We start from the raw sequence: 15,631 nt of genomic DNA, 5'->3' as shown, positions 1-15,631 counted from the left end.
GTTAGAATATTTACTCTCATAAGCATAAGAGGAATATGAAAACAGAGAGTCAAAATAGAAACCTTTTGTCTGCTGTCAAGTAAAGAGCCAATTTACTTAACTGGGACAGAGCTGTGTATATTGCGCATCCAGAAGAACACAGCTTAAAGCTTAAAAAGGCTAAGAAGGCAGCAGTACTGAATGAATGTATACATACGGGAGTCTCCTCATATCTGCAATTTCGTTTTCCGAGGTTTCAGTTACCCATGGTCAACCACAGTCCAAAATAGCAAATAAAAAATTATAGAAATAAACTACCCGTAAGTTTTAGAGTGCATGTTGTTTGAGTAGCATGATGAAGTCTTGCACCGTCCCACACAGGACGAGAGTCATCCCTTTGCCAGTGTACAGGCTCCCTGCCAGTCACTTAGTAGCCTTCTCAGTTATCCGACTATCTTGGTATCTCAATGCCTGCCTAACCCTAACAGTAGCCCAATGCTTTGTCACAATGTCTACGTCATTCACCTCATCATCTAGGCATTGTATCATCTCATGCTGTCACAGAAGAGTGAGTCCAGTACAATAAGAGATTTTGAGAAAGACCACATCCGCATAACCTTTGTTACAATATAGTATTATAATTGTTCTATTTTTTATTCGCTATTATCGTTATCTCGTACCGTGCCTAATTTACAAATTAAACTCTACCACAGATAGGTATGTACAGGGAAAAATACAGTATATATAGGGTTTGGTACTATCCATGGTTTCAGGCATCCACTGGGGGTCTTGGAACATATTCCCCGTGGATAAGGGGGGGACCTATCACACACACAAATTATGAAACAAAATATCATCAGACTTAGGAATTAAAAACCTCTATAAGCAAAGAATATAAAAGGTCGTCAAGTCAAACAGAGGTGTCTTCTCACGTGAGTGCCATCAGTCGCCTTCACCACTGGGAGAGTGTAAAGAACACAAGTGGAAAACCAGTGAAGACCTTACTTAAAAACGATACAGCCTTCATTACAAACCACTTCCAGCCATTATTCCAAATTTATCACTCAAGAAAGAATCCAATGAGCTCAATTAACTTAGTTTACTTAGTTAAATGCCATAAGACATTTTGGATTTCCTTGATTTTACCTTGGGAAAAGGAATAACAAGTAACTATATAGTACCTCTCCGTCAGATTAGCACTGGTGCTGTGGAAAGGCCGTGAACCTAGAAGACAAAAATGGCAGAGAAAACGTTAGAACCAAACAAAAAGATTACAGCCAAGAACAGACAGGTGTATAAAATATTTGCAGTGACACAGATAAGGCAGAGACAGTATTTGAAAACCAGTGCACGGCACCTTCTCCTCCTAAGGGTTTAGAAGAAGGAAAAATTAAACGTGAAACCCTCACATCGGACTGGAAATAGGCAACAATAGGGAGTGAATTTTCCTTGGGGCAGGGGAAAACAGTAATCCAGGATTCAAATAACTGATCAAACTCCGAACCAAGGTTTTTTCCTAATGTTCAAACATACATGAAATATGTTTAATTCCTGTTTTTATCAAATGTTCAGTTCCCTTAGGCCATCTTTCTGAGATGATGTCACAGAATGGATACAAACTAGGAAATTAAATTTCACATTCTGTATGCTGTTGATCTTGCTTTCATGTATTTTTACTGTAAAACTCTAGCTAATGTATATCTGATACGGTCCTGAGTGTTCCTGGAAATGGGTGAGTGACTAGGAAGGAGCACCCGAGCTGGCTTATGAAGGTCTTGGCCCTGTTGCTAATTTAGGGTGAGTTCTCCGGATTTCATTCCCTCACCTGTGAAATGCGAGGGTGCTCTTCTCCAGGCTGACAAAACGAGGAGGGCAGACACGGTCTCCTCCTTTCACAACTATCAGACCACAAGCTGAAGCAGGTTGTTAAAACTAAATCTAGGGCTGAGTTATCAAGACAGTAAGTAGAACACACAGAAAGGACACGACTATTATTGTATCTACTGTATGTACAAGTTTGAGTTACTTTAGAGGAAGACCTCAATCACGCAATGAAAAATGGTTTCTAATTTTTAGGAGATCAGGGATAGAAATACTTTCTGTGTCTGATTTCGGAGAGACAAAGGTTGCTTAGTATAACTATTATTATAATGTGAACAAAAAACCACCTTTCTCCTTGAGTTTGGTTTCCAGGATCTCTGAGATGACTGGCAGTAAACCTTTCGTAAGAGAGATTTAAAGATGTTCCACTACCACATTACCAGCGTTTGAGACTCTTTAATTCCCAAACTGTTCTAGATTCTGAACAGAGATGCAAAAACTGGAGTTATTACTAAGCAAGTAGCCAACAGGTGAGAACAATGCATAAGACATTTAATGAACTCTGAATCTTCAAAAGACTGCTTCCTAGACTGCTTTCTTTTACCTATTTGGGGTGCTTCCGTTTCACTAAGAATGCATGGCAACAACAGCCAGATGAGAGAGAAAGATGAGCATATAAAAATAAGATCTGAGATCTGCCCCCTCCCCCAGTTCTGCATGATGTAGGCTTTTAACCTCAGGATGCCGTAATTTACTTAAAGAGACACACACACACACCCCCAAACAGTATGGCTTAGAGCAAAGGCTTCAAAACTTTTCCCACCCAAAGGAGCCTTGACTGTTATGAGCAGCAATAAATTCTCCCAGGCTGTTGGGTCTGTTGCACACTTCGGTGAACACCTAGTAAGTTATCACCCTAATAATACGAACAAACTGAAAATAAATTCGACAATGAAGAAAAATACCAACGAGCACAGAGCCCGGCTAAGAATAGGCTCCCAGTAGATTTTTGCCAAGTAAATTAAGAGATGAACAAATATATAATTTAGCACTAGGAGAATCTATGTGTCCTATAAGGGTTTCCAACTTTTTCACTGCTGAAAAAAATTTAATTCATTTACTATGATTTAATTCTTTACTATGAAACCATTTACTAGATGTGGTTCTGAAGACAGTGATTAAATTTACCAATGCCTCTGAAATTCCTAAAGTGTCATCAGGTTTTCAGAGCATCTAAGAGTGTAAAATAACCAATGTTACTTCCGTGATATAATTACAGACTAAAACAAAGAAAGCTGTCGTTGAAGTCAGCCTGTGAAGTACTGGTACAGGTAAATAGCAGATATCAACTAGACCTTTGCTAAAGACATGAAACAATCTGCAGACCTACTATACTAACATTCCAGGGCTGGAACTTCTGGATGGATGTGCTTAATACTTTTCAAAGTGTGTCCATGGAACGCTAGTCTCACGAGATGTTATACATGGCCATGCACATGTTGTAGTTACCTGGTTAATAAGTTTGGGAAACACAGAGACTGAACACTGCCTGGGACATTAACTCTGCACACGTTACCACTGGAAACCTGCCTAAACCACATCTGGCCTTGAACCAACTCCTTCTGTTTCTTCCTCTCCCCTGACTCCCCAATATAATTCTCACTGGTACTCCTGCGTTGAAGGAGTACATTTTGAGGAATACTGGATACTTGATTCAAAGGTTTCTTCAAGCTCCTCTACTGTTGTGACTGCTTCCTGCTGGACTGAGAACTGGGGCTGTCATATCTGTCCATCAGGGGCAGAAGTACGACTGGGGCTGCTGTCTCACTCGCCATGGCGACCCGGCTGCTTCCCAGGGCATCACGAATACTCTGCACAGCCTGGAGAGCTTCTGAACGGAGTTAAAGTGGACCGTTACAACTTCCCCATTACAAATGGTATAAAGTGAATATGGTGTCGTTTGCCTTTTTTTTTTTTTTTTACCAAACATCTTTTAATTGTGAAAAACTACTGAACTACCTCCACTTAAAGAAAATTACCTGACCTCTGTGTTATGCACCTAAGTCACTATCTTTTAAGAACAATGCAGAAAGTCACCCTGAGTTCAAAATTATGAAGATATTAAACGTTAATATTTAAATATTAAATAACTAAATACTGCTGAAACTTCAGGTCAGCAGCAGTGGGGACTCAGGGCGCTCAGTAGCACGGATGCTTAACTGCCCATGACTCGCACTATATAAAACGAAGACAATTCGTTATTTAACTTTATATTAGAAATGCTTTTTCCATTAAAAACAACAATCCTGGAATACTATAGAAATCGTACAAAATTGAAAACTGATTTCATGAAAAGGGGGATTCATTTCCTTTCCAGGTTTACTAAAATTGATGCCTTGGTAAAGTTTATTAACTAGGCATTATCAAGTAATGATATATTAATCTGAAACCTACAGTGCAGTAAAAGACAGAAAAATAAAAGTTCCAAAGGAGAGAAAACAGGAGGAAAAGGTGAGAAGTCAAAAGTTTATCATTAACTTTTAAATATCACAGGTGGACATCTGCTCCATGAGACAATAAGTGGACAAGGAAAAATGAAAATTACATCATCAAATGCAAAGTTTTATTAAATCAGTGCTCAGTTTTACAAAAGGTACCAGGTGGGATGGCAACATGTCCCTTTTGCCTCTGAAGACATCTGTGTCCTGGGATGATACCTCATGCACTGGAATCTGGCCACTGGGTTAATCGGTGTAGGTGGTGTACAGAAGACAACTGTTTTACCAAACTAATTTCAAAGCAAAGCACAAAGACAAACGGTTTAGAAATGATGGCATGCAGGGGATAAAAGTCCCCAAGCGCCAAGCCTACATAGCACTGTCAGTGCTGGTCAGACCCTGGAGAGCAGCCACTGGACACCAACGTTGCTTACTTACAGGGCGTCTCCTCCTCCTCATCGCTGGGATGGGAAGAGCCAAGGGAAAAGAGAGCTTTAGACTTGAGGAGGAGCGGGGAGACGCTGACGGAGAAGGAGGTCCGCCTGGCGGGCTGCGGCTGCTGCCGAGCTGAGAGGTGGGTCGACAGGAGACGTTAGAATAGGCACAGACTACACCGGGAGAAAGTAAAAGGCGCCTCGAGCCCACGAGGAACACAGTAATGTCACTGGCCTGCAGGTGCCCAGAAAGGCTGTACTGGTGAACCTTGTAATGCATGCATACTTTCACTTTTATTTTTGATTATGCAGAATTCTAATAAGCTTAAAAATATTCACCCAACCAATGTGTGCTTGTTAGATTATGAAAACAAAAGGTAAATTCTTTCTAATGGTCATTATTCATAGGTGGAGGTTTTTCCCTTCAAAGTGAAAGCATCTGGAGTAGCAGCATCCCTCACCTCTTCTCCCTCACCCCAAGTCTCCCCATTTACTCCCACCTCGTACAGTGTAATCTGCATCTGCTATACACTGGGGACTCACAACTTTCTATCTTCAAGTCAGATCTCTCCTTTGGGCTCCAAACTCATTCATCTGACTGCTCACCGGTGGGTGGGTGTCCCACAGGCAGCTCAAACCGAACAAGGACATAAGTAAACCCAGCTCTTCGCCGGGACCTGCTCCTCCTCCTCCAGTTTCCACTTGGTCAGTGGTAACTAACTATTCAAAACGGAACCCTAGGCACCGCCCTCGAATCCCTGCATCACACCTCACTCAGTCCTTCCGACTTACTTTGCTAGAATTCTCTGAACATCAGCTTCTCCCCTACTGCCACTGCTCTAGACCCTGGTTCAGGCCACCAACAGCTCTCATTTGAATTCTGCAACGGGCTTCCTCTACCAGCCTCTCTTCCCCAAAAGGATCTTCAGCGCGGTCTCTATGAAGTGTCTGAATCAATTCATCGATCGATTTAATCTACTTAAATCACTCCACTGGCCGCAGATAAGCCCAAATCCCTCAGCCTTGCTTTCCACATACTAAGTCACATAGCAAATTCCTAGTTTTCTTTCAGTATCCAACTCTGCTATTACTTCACCCCAAATTAAAATATGTATGTGTGTATGTATATAAGATATACACACACTTACTAACTATGCATATATTCTAGCCTTGCAATTTAATCAAAAGACCAATATAAAAAGTCTGTTTTCCTGACTACATTTTTGTTCCAATGCATTTGTCCATGTTATCTTCTCCAAATAGAACTACTATAAAATACATGTATTCCAAAAAATTCCCATCCCACTGTCCACGGTTAGAGAGAGAAAGAAAATAAGCAGAGATCGAGTATCATCAGCACCAATGCCTAACTGTGCAGAGGTGCAGCCTGACCTTTGGTCACATGGATTTTTATGTGCATATTATGTATGTCAATGGCACGATTCGGTTCTCCAGACCGACTTCATAGTCTCATGCAAGCTATTCCATGATGGCTGGTGTTTCCATCCAGGCGTGGCCTATTTACACACCAGGAGTGAAGGTGTAAGAATGATCCCAGGACACGTGCCACTTGTGAACACCGTTCTTTGTGATAACAAACCTCGCAACATAAAGGGGACAATGAAATTGCATGAAGAGCCTGTGGGGTTGAAACATCTGATGGGTATAGTTCTCTCAATGAGGCCACCACCTAGGTGCCTGGAACTCTTCCAGGGACACAGCCAGCAGTTCTCTGCCATGTGTAGGCATCTCCTGGGTGCAAGCAACGAAAAGTTTGAAAACTGAATTATTCTATATAGCAAAAATGAAGTTTATTGTTAAGTTCTATCAAGAAACAGATCTAAGTCTCCTGGCAGGCTGGTCTCCTCTGATGCAAGAGGAGAAATGCTACAGACGCACGCCCTGGAGCGCGCCCCCCGAGGGCCGTCCGCCCGGCGCGCTGCCCACGACAGAGGCAGCGTCAGCGCCACTCCGATTCTCTGTCAACGAGCCGGCACGATGCAGCCACCACGTGCCTTTCGACCACAGAGCAAATCTAAGACGTGAGTTAGGGAGCTTTCTCACCACTGTGGTTCCTCAGTGAGCTGCCGCCTGTCCACTTTCCACCCCAGAAAATGACACAAAAATGTTTTCACTCAGTATTTTCCTCTACACCAATGGATTTCTGAGACACATTCCAGCTTAGAAACAATGCCAGGAGTCTGCCTGTTTTCCTAATCCAGCAAGTGACCCCACGAGAGTCAACAGCTCAGTGGCTGGACCTTTTCAGAAATGCTCAAATGCGAACCGTCAACAAATACTGTGGTAGAAGCCGCTAACTTCTTTAAAAGAAGAGATGGGGCAAAGATAAGAGATGGAAAGAGGTCGATTTTTCAAAGTATTTTGTTCCTACACGAGTCCGCTCATAAAACACAGCCACTGAAAGGCCACGAGGCACAGTGTCCTGGTTTCCTGAACATCGTTTAAATTCCGGTCACAGAACAGTGGACGTGGCACATGTTTAGCATGTTTCCTGGCTTAAAATAAGCATCCGTATCACCCCGTAGCGATATGGATGCTTATTTTAAGCCAGGAAACATGCTAAAGACTAAGTAAATTCACATTTAAACCTTATCGCATTATTATTTATCCCTGGTTAATAGCTTAAGTTTGAGGCAGAGTTTCACTATCTAGCCCAAGGTCGCATAGCCCCTAAGTGTGTTTACGATAAAACATTAGTTAAAATATCTGAAGTCTACCATACACTTCAGGCTTTAAAATAACGATACTTTCATGGAAAGACCACGACCAAAGATGAACCATGTGGCATGTAAGCGATCTGGAACTGAAGATTTGAGTATGTGGCAACTCAAGAACCATCTAGTTATCCTGTGCTAAATATTAGCACATGAGAAAGAAGATTTACTCTTGTATTCAACAGCCAGAATGCTTACATCTGCAAAAAAAATTTATCATCTTTCTAGTGCAAAATAAAAAATACAATGGGGAAATATTAACAGTATAAGGGGAAGGACTAAGGAGAACTGGCATAATTGGAGTTGACTGTCTTTCAATTATAGTGTAGGGTAACTTAGGGTAGTAAGTGGGGCTACTTAATGAATTTACAACCTAACCAAACCATTCGAACCTGCATAAAGTGTACATTATAAATGAGAATAAACCCTAACCCTATCCCAGCAAAAGCTGTCACCCAAAGCCAAATCAGAACAAAACCCAACCCCAAAAAGAAGCAGGAAAAGGCTATTTCTGTTATATCTGTATTTCTGAGATTAAGTTCCCATTAGGCACCTTTAGTCCAACAGGCCAGATCTGTATTTCAAGTATTAATCATATGAAAATGAGGCCAAAGTTAATAGAATCAGCCATCATACCTTAATTCTACTGTGGAAATTAAAGAGTAGGCCTCCGATAAACCATGAATTGGGACTGAGACAGAACATCCCTTAGTCCCTAACTATTTTAACATGAGTTTTATCAAGGGACAATAAGGAAACACCAGAAATAGGAGTTTATTTATTCCCTTTGCTTCAGCCTCCTGAACACATGGTCTTTTCAGCAAAGAATATAAAGCAGCGGTCCCTACCCTTTGTGGCACCAGGGACCGGTGCTCCTATGAGAACCTAATGCCTGGTGATCTGAGGCAGAGCTGAGGCGGTGATGCTACTAGCGCTGGGGAGCGGCTGCAGATACAGATGAAGCTTCGCTGCCTAGAGGCTGCTCACCTCCCGCTGTGCGGCCCAGTTCCTAATGGGCCACAGACCAGTACCAGTCCGCAGCCTGGGGGTTGGGGACCCCTCCTATAATGTATCACTCCACTTTTGATGAGAATGTAAATCTTTATATCGATATCTCACAATGCCAACAACTCATGAAAAAAAAAAATCAGTATTTTAAAAATAAAAAAAACGTGAGGTTTCTCAAGGAACAAACTGGCTTTCTGTGGCAAACATCTGGATCAAATGCAAATACGTGTTTGAGCATCTTTCATTCACAAACACCCTGTGCTTATGGATGCCAGACATCTCTATATAATTTTCATAGCCAATGGACCATGAATTTGCATGTAGTTGCATTAATCACTTTTGGATGTAATCCTCTTGGCACTCAACTAAATCTCTGTATCTCAGTCTTTGTCTTTCACGAGCTCGACATTTTTGAAGAGCTCAGGAAATTAATACTGGATAAAATTTGAATAATTATACTGCGGTCACGTGAGAGTTTCTTTGAGACATAAGAGCATTATTTTTAACTTTCTCTCAAGTGTTTTAGAAAAATACTTTACGGGAAGTGACAGAGAGAGAGAGAGAGACTGATAAAAGCAAGTGTTATGATAACATGTGGGGACTCTGGGTGAAGAATATATGGTAATTCTTTGCATAAATTCTGCAACTAATTTTAAAGTCTAAAATTATTTCAAAATAAAGTTTTAAAAAATGTGTCAGGTTTAGGCCCCAAAATATAACATATTAAATGTACTAAGGAGATTTTTATGTAGTTAAGGAGAGGAGGATCACAATACTGAACTCTCATCTTTTTCTGGTTAAGTGAAGAGTCATCCATTAAGAGGAAGAGGCAAAGACATTCTGGACAGCAATGTTATAGTGTCTTAAAGTGAGAAAAATGACAGGAAAAGTGTTTAAAATATATTTAATTAAAAACAAATAGTAGTATACTCACTGTCCAACCCAGGATGGCTGATTGTCATTAATGAGATGGATTTTGTCAGTGGAGACGAAATGGCTGATGTACAGTAATTAAATCCCTGTTGCTTAGATCTGTGACATGTCTGTAAAGTAAAAAAAGTAGAGAACAGGTTCTAACCACACGCTCCCATACTTCTAGATAAGCACAAACTCTACACTGTGACCCAGCCCAGGGGACAAGGGAGGCTCCGCAGTCACACAGACTTGGATCCAAGTCTGCCCTGGCGCTGGAAGTGAACAGCTGCTGGACTACTGCAGTTACTTAGCTTTTCGGAGCCTCCATTTTCTCATCAGTGAAACGGGGCTAGAGCAGCCATCCTTTACAGTGGTTCTGTAGCCCTCACAATCCCTAATGACATTTCCTACTTAGTACACACTTAATATCTTCCGAATGCATAATTGGATCAAAATAATTTAACTAGAAATATCAAACTACATATAGTTCTTGTTCTTTGAAAAACACTTAAATACCTCTTCTAGAGACACAGTAACATTATTCTGATCTTAAAGAGTTAGAAACAAATGCAAGTGAAAAGTGTTTTGAGATCACAAGCAAGGCAGCTGTGTGTCTGGAAAGAAGCCAAAATCTCTTTCATTTCCTCTTCTAATATTAGACTGCTTGTACATGAGGGTGACTGAAATTTGACAACTCCCTCGGTAAATTCACAGTGGCTTTTCAAGGGCATGTAATGCGGCCCAGGTTCCTGCCACAGTACCCCTGAAAGACAGTCATCCAGTGTTTGTTAGCACACTTCTGGTGCTGTGAGAGTCTGTTCTGCTCAGATAAATCCCTTCCCTTCATAGGAGGCTGAAGTCTGCCTCCTGACTTGAACAGGTTGACAGGGAAGCAATGAAAATTCCTTACTAGCATACACTCAACACAACTGCACCAAAGACTTCTGATTATTTGGAGCTTGTTTTGTGTGTAACCATGGAGTCTGAGGAGCAGTTGCTATGTTTCAAATACAACTGTGAGGTCTGAAAAATGACCTCAGGGAAAGGCAGAGACTTTCAACAGGAAGTTGGCTGCAGGCAACTAATCCAGATCAGAGATACAAGCAGCTTAAATGCAGGCTCTGAAGTTGCACACAAGATAAAAAACTCTGGGTGAGCAGAGTTCCAAGGTGGAGCACAGCAATATCCCTTTAAGCCTTCAATCTGACTTTCATTAGGCCTAAATTCTCTAAGGCCTTCGCAAGACTGTAAGAGATACATTCATTACTAAAGGAAGCCTTTGGCGCCAAATTTACATCTGGTCACATTATTGCTACGCAGTAGGATGTAATAAAAATTAAATTTCTATACAAAGCCTCAGTCACCTATTCAAAGTACAGGTAGTTTAACATTTTTGTTTGCTTAAGTAGAAATATTTCATTATATTTCTACCTAAAACTACAGTCGCCTATTCAAAGACAGGTGTTTAACTTTGTTTAGTTAGAAACGTTCCATTTGGATATGTCTTGGAATCCTCAGAAATTAGTTCAGAGTCTCCTTTCCCTAAGAGGAGGAAAGATGGCTAGGTGTAGGATAAGATGCTGTAAAAGCACATAATTCAAATTCTCAATTCAAAAACTCCTTAAGGGACTGTCACAAGTGGTGACAATGAAGGGCTTGAGAAGATGAGAACTTAAAAAAGTCACTTCATTTGGTAGACAAGGAAATCCATGACCTTCAAGAGAGGCATTTCCAGAGAGTGACAGTGGTGGACATTACGAGATCATTAGGGGGTGAGAACAATAAGTCAGGGAGTGTAGATGTTCTCTCAAGAATTCTGGCAGTAAGCGGAGAGAATAAATAGTTGTTTCCTAGACAATGTGATGAGACTAAGAATGAGACTTTTGTTTTTCCACGAAGGAGAAACTTGGGATATGTTCTTAAGAACGGGGAAATTTAATAATGGCATGTAACACACTTCAAGACTCGTTTTACTCCTGGGGTGGAAGAAGAAACCCTGAGATAAGAAGGGCAAACTCAGTTTAACATCCCGGCTACTTTCTTAATTAAACAAGGTTGCTTTGATGAAATATTTAAATCTACGCAGATTAACAATATTCTTTAGTTTAAATATGAAGAACATGCTCTGTGCTGGACTGAGGATATAATAGGTAAGTAATCATATCTACTAGTGCTTTATATTAAGTAATATTAATACATTATAAGTAATATATTAATATAAAGCACTATGATTACTTAGTGATACGATTACTTAGTGACATGATTACTAGTAGATATGATTGCCTTCTTTGTTCTTAAGATGAGGACATATTTAGGGAAATTAATTTTTTTCTAAATTAACAACATATATGCATTTCAACCTTACCTGCTGAGCAAACATCCTATGTTCTCTCTGGTCTGCTTCCAGATCCTCTTCTGAGAGTGACACCAGAGAGTCACCCCGTTCCTCACCACTGAAAGGGTGCCTGAGTTCTTTGTTGTTTACAGAGTTTCCGTCTAGAGATGAGGATGGCTTGTTTCCGACATCAGCCCCTCCTGTCAAGCCTTCCAGACTGAAACTGAACAGAGAGCATAGAAGTTCATTCTATTTGAGTTTCGGAAAGGAAAGAGGGAACGAAATTCCTCTAAGGGTCTCTCCCTTGCTTGTATATTATTTCTCTGTGTCACTTAGCAAAAGTGTCTACAAGGGCACAGCACAAATGACCAGCACCTACCTTTCCTCTCACAGGTCTTGGTATGCTGGGAAAGAGCAGTGCACTTAGCTTATCTTACCCCACTCAACTCATTCAAGTGTTGAACCATTTAAGGCCATTTTTTATTTTTTTTTTCCAATATACCATATGGACAGACCATATTACCTTGTTAATCTTTTATTTGTGCTTTCCCTTGATCTTTGCCAGAGTCCGACTCTGCTAATGCCCAAGAATTAAATGGCACAGAGAAAACATGAGCATAAGTAACTTTCAAAGGCAAACCAGGGAAACTCAGACTTGTCCTGCATCCATTAAGTGGACCTTTATAGGTTGATGCTCAACTACAGCCCAGCTGAGCTTTTTAACTTTGCAGGTATGCATCTGCCCCAGAAAACCCAGTGCTACTTATGAGTGTTAGCCTCTGTGCACACCTGGCCAGCCGACAACTGCTCAACAGGTTTCCTGAGAACTGTTAGTTGCAGACAGGCACACTGGACACCTTAAAGAACAAAAGCTGAAAAGCTACTAAGTCTGAGTTTTAGGTTTTTGTCCTGATATTGACAAAAGGGAAGGGAAAAAAAGGCAAACTTAAGGTTTGGTATCCAGAACGGGACCCTTGGAATGAAGAATTCTGTGGTTTGCAGAGTAAAAAGCATTTTCTGTAAGCAGGTGGCTACAGAGAGGTTAGTCTCTAAAATTCCTTGGGGTTGCTAGCAAGAATAATTCACATCTATTACAATTGCAGTGGAATCTTCTTTAAAATAAGCAAAATTTAAAAATGCAGCTGTAGGTGACCATGTATTCAGTTATGAGCAGCTGAATTCCATCTGGAGGAACACTGAAGCTATTTAGTTATTTATGCTCAAATTGTACAGTTAATTACTACAAATAATTCACCAACGCCAGTCTATAAGGGCTTATATTTGCTTTTTTTTGTTGTTTTGCAAATTTACTCACTATGAACTGAAACCATATGCCTCTGTTTTCTAGTGGGTAAATTAAACAATGGATTTTGTTTTTCTTATTTCAATATGACAACAGAAATCATGACTAACTATAAGTAAATCTCTGTAAAGTCCTTTTTAATACCAGGGATAAGCAGACAGGCCAATGAAGAAATTTAGTTTTCTATTGTGAATTACTTGTAAAGCCTGAGAAAACCAGATCTATGCTTACCACAAAACTGAATCCTGAAAATGTTTCAGTAATTAAATCTGGCTGCTGAGTTAAGAGAAGAACATAGAACAAGGAGTCTGTAAATTAGAATCTAAGGCAACTAGTGGATTTGGAAGTTAATAGAAATAAGTGCATCTCATGAGCTGCCTTGCTTCCGTCACTGGATTCCTCAGGATGGGGGAATTTCTAGGATCTGAGATTTAGGGCAGACCAAAACAGAGAGAGAAGCGGTGTACCATACCATGGAGACAAGTCTGCAGAAAACACCAAATCTACAGCCACTTGAGACAAACAGGATGCATCAGGGTACACCATCCAACTTCTAGGCTGTACTCTCTCAATTGGATTAATGACGCCAATAGCAGAGGCAACTGAACACTGTGCTCACAAACAAAGCAGGCTGCCATATGCACTCCAGCCACAGAGAAGCCAGCTCCAAGCCAAAAGCCCCAGTGCCATATTTTGTGATCCCCGCTTGGTGGCTGGACACGTAATAATACCATACCTTCTGTAATTAAAGTCAGCACTCAGGGCAGCAGAGTATTGCACACCAGAGGGACACCAGCTCATACTGGGGATGACATCAAAGGCAGAAATAGAAATGGAGGGAGAAAAGAGGAAACAAGGATGGCGTTATTGGATTGAAAAAGAAAGGGCATAGTTAGAGGCAGATGGATTTAAACAAACATCAAAAATTTAGAAATGTAACACTGATTTAGAATTTAGAAAAAGATTACAATAAAAACCATGGAAACTTAAAACTGTTCTATTGATGTTCACTTAGATCATGTGTTGTAAATGACTCTGTGGGCTCTTGACAGGATAATGAGTCCAATCAGAAGCCCAATTCATACTAGCGAATGCTGAACAGAGCGCCCACCTTTCCCTGTGGCCTCCTCAGGGATGTGTTTCCACCTCCACTATTGGGAACAATCTCTCCATACATCCCACTCCACCACATCCTCCTCACCGCAGCATCTCTAAGCCCTAACTAAAAGGAACAAAGACAGGCTACGCTGGGGTAGGCTGCCTATGTAATCAGGTTTTTTCCATGTGTTTCCATTAAGGCTCCATCTAAGGCAGACAATTCATAAATCTTTCATAATACAGATAATCAACACTCACATCCATCTTCAAACCCGACTAACCAAGCTCTTCTGCTAAAGATAAAGCATCTAACAATAGTCACATTTCCCTGCATTTTCATAATGAAGGGACTTATTTTCTTTCTTAAAAAAATTCTGATACCTGAATTAGAAATCGGTTTTTGTTTTTTTGTTGTTTTTTTTAATTTTAGGTTTAAATCCATTTTCCCCACAAGATTAAAAAAAAATTTAATTTGCTCATCTACTTTCTTGATTACCTGAGTACTGATATTTATTCTTGAGCATCAGGGACAGAAAATCTGGGGTTGGAAATGCTAAGTAAATGTAACTCAAAAATAACCAATTTGAAATATCACTAACTCCATAAAGGAAACTGTATCAGTACTTCAGGATTTTTGATTAACAAAAGTTATCATTTAAAAAGTATACTGATAGGCCTTAAAGTTCTAAGTGACATGCCTTTATTTCCAGAAGGGGGACAGCAGTAAAACCACCCAGCTCCGTCCTGAACCTTGCAAATGGGAACACCTGCACACTCCAAAACCCCCACCTTTCTTGAACACAGGCGTCTCCCCTTGTCCATGGTTTTGCTTTCTGATGTTTCAGTTACCCACAGTCTGGAATATGGAAAATTCCAGAAATAAATATTTCATAAGTTTTTAAAGCCGGGTGATGTAATCATGCAAGTCCTTCTCCATCCTGCCGGGGACATAAATCATCCCTTTGTCCAGCTTCTCTATCCTGTGTATGTTCCCTACCTGTCAATCACTCGGTAGCCAATATCAGTGATCAGACTATCACAGTATCAGAGGGCTGATGTTCAAGTCACTCTTATTTTACTTAATGAGGGCCTCAAAGCCATTCACGTGACTTCTGTTACAGGACATTGTTTTAACTGTTCTGTTTTGTTATTAGTTGTTGTTAATCTCTTATTGTGCCTAATTTGTAAACTAAATTTCATCACAGGTCTGCACATATAGGAAGCATCGCAGTATCCGTAGAGCTTGATGCCATCTAGGGTCTTGGGACGTATCCCTCACGGATAGGGGGGAGGGAGGGTGGTGGTGGGCTGCTGTACCAGAGGTACCCTACGGCTCTCTTAAAAGTAAATCTTTAATTATTTTAAAATAATTTAAATAGTAAAACATTTTAATCAGATGAAATTTATAGTATAAAGCTTACAAGTGCAAAAGCAGAAGGTAGAAATACGCAGCTGAAGCACATCTCTAGTAAACTGACTTACACAACTCACTTGTGTGAGCAGAA

General features: G+C 40.5%; 1 protein-coding gene across 13 annotated transcripts in view; it reads right to left on the bottom strand.

Annotated features, from left to right (window-relative positions):
- Positions 1-15,631, bottom strand: part of AKAP13 (A-kinase anchoring protein 13) — a 233,549-nt gene that overhangs the window by 44,912 nt on the left and 173,006 nt on the right. For 9 of the 13 annotated variants that reach the window (XM_039858438.1, XM_039858432.1, XM_039858434.1 and 6 more), the window contains 4 exons: positions 13,765-13,830; positions 11,756-11,948; positions 9,410-9,518; positions 1,161-1,203 (listed from right to left, as the gene is read on the bottom strand). In XM_039858438.1, coding sequence (XP_039714372.1) covers positions 1,161-1,203; positions 9,410-9,518; positions 11,756-11,948; positions 13,765-13,830 — 411 coding nt within the window. The remainder of the gene's footprint in view (positions 1-1,160; positions 1,204-9,409; positions 9,519-11,755; positions 11,949-13,764; positions 13,831-15,631) is intronic. The other 4 variants (XM_039858436.1, XM_039858437.1, XM_039858444.1 and 1 more) reach the window with 1 other exon arrangement.

This window comes from Pteropus medius, unplaced genomic scaffold (assembly GCF_902729225.1).
Source record: "Pteropus medius unplaced genomic scaffold, Ma_sr-lr_union100, whole genome shotgun sequence".
NCBI classification, from domain to species: Eukaryota; Metazoa; Chordata; class Mammalia; order Chiroptera; family Pteropodidae; genus Pteropus; species Pteropus medius.
The sequence above is the reverse complement of the archived record's forward strand: the minus strand, read 5'-3'. Positions and strand labels throughout refer to the sequence as shown.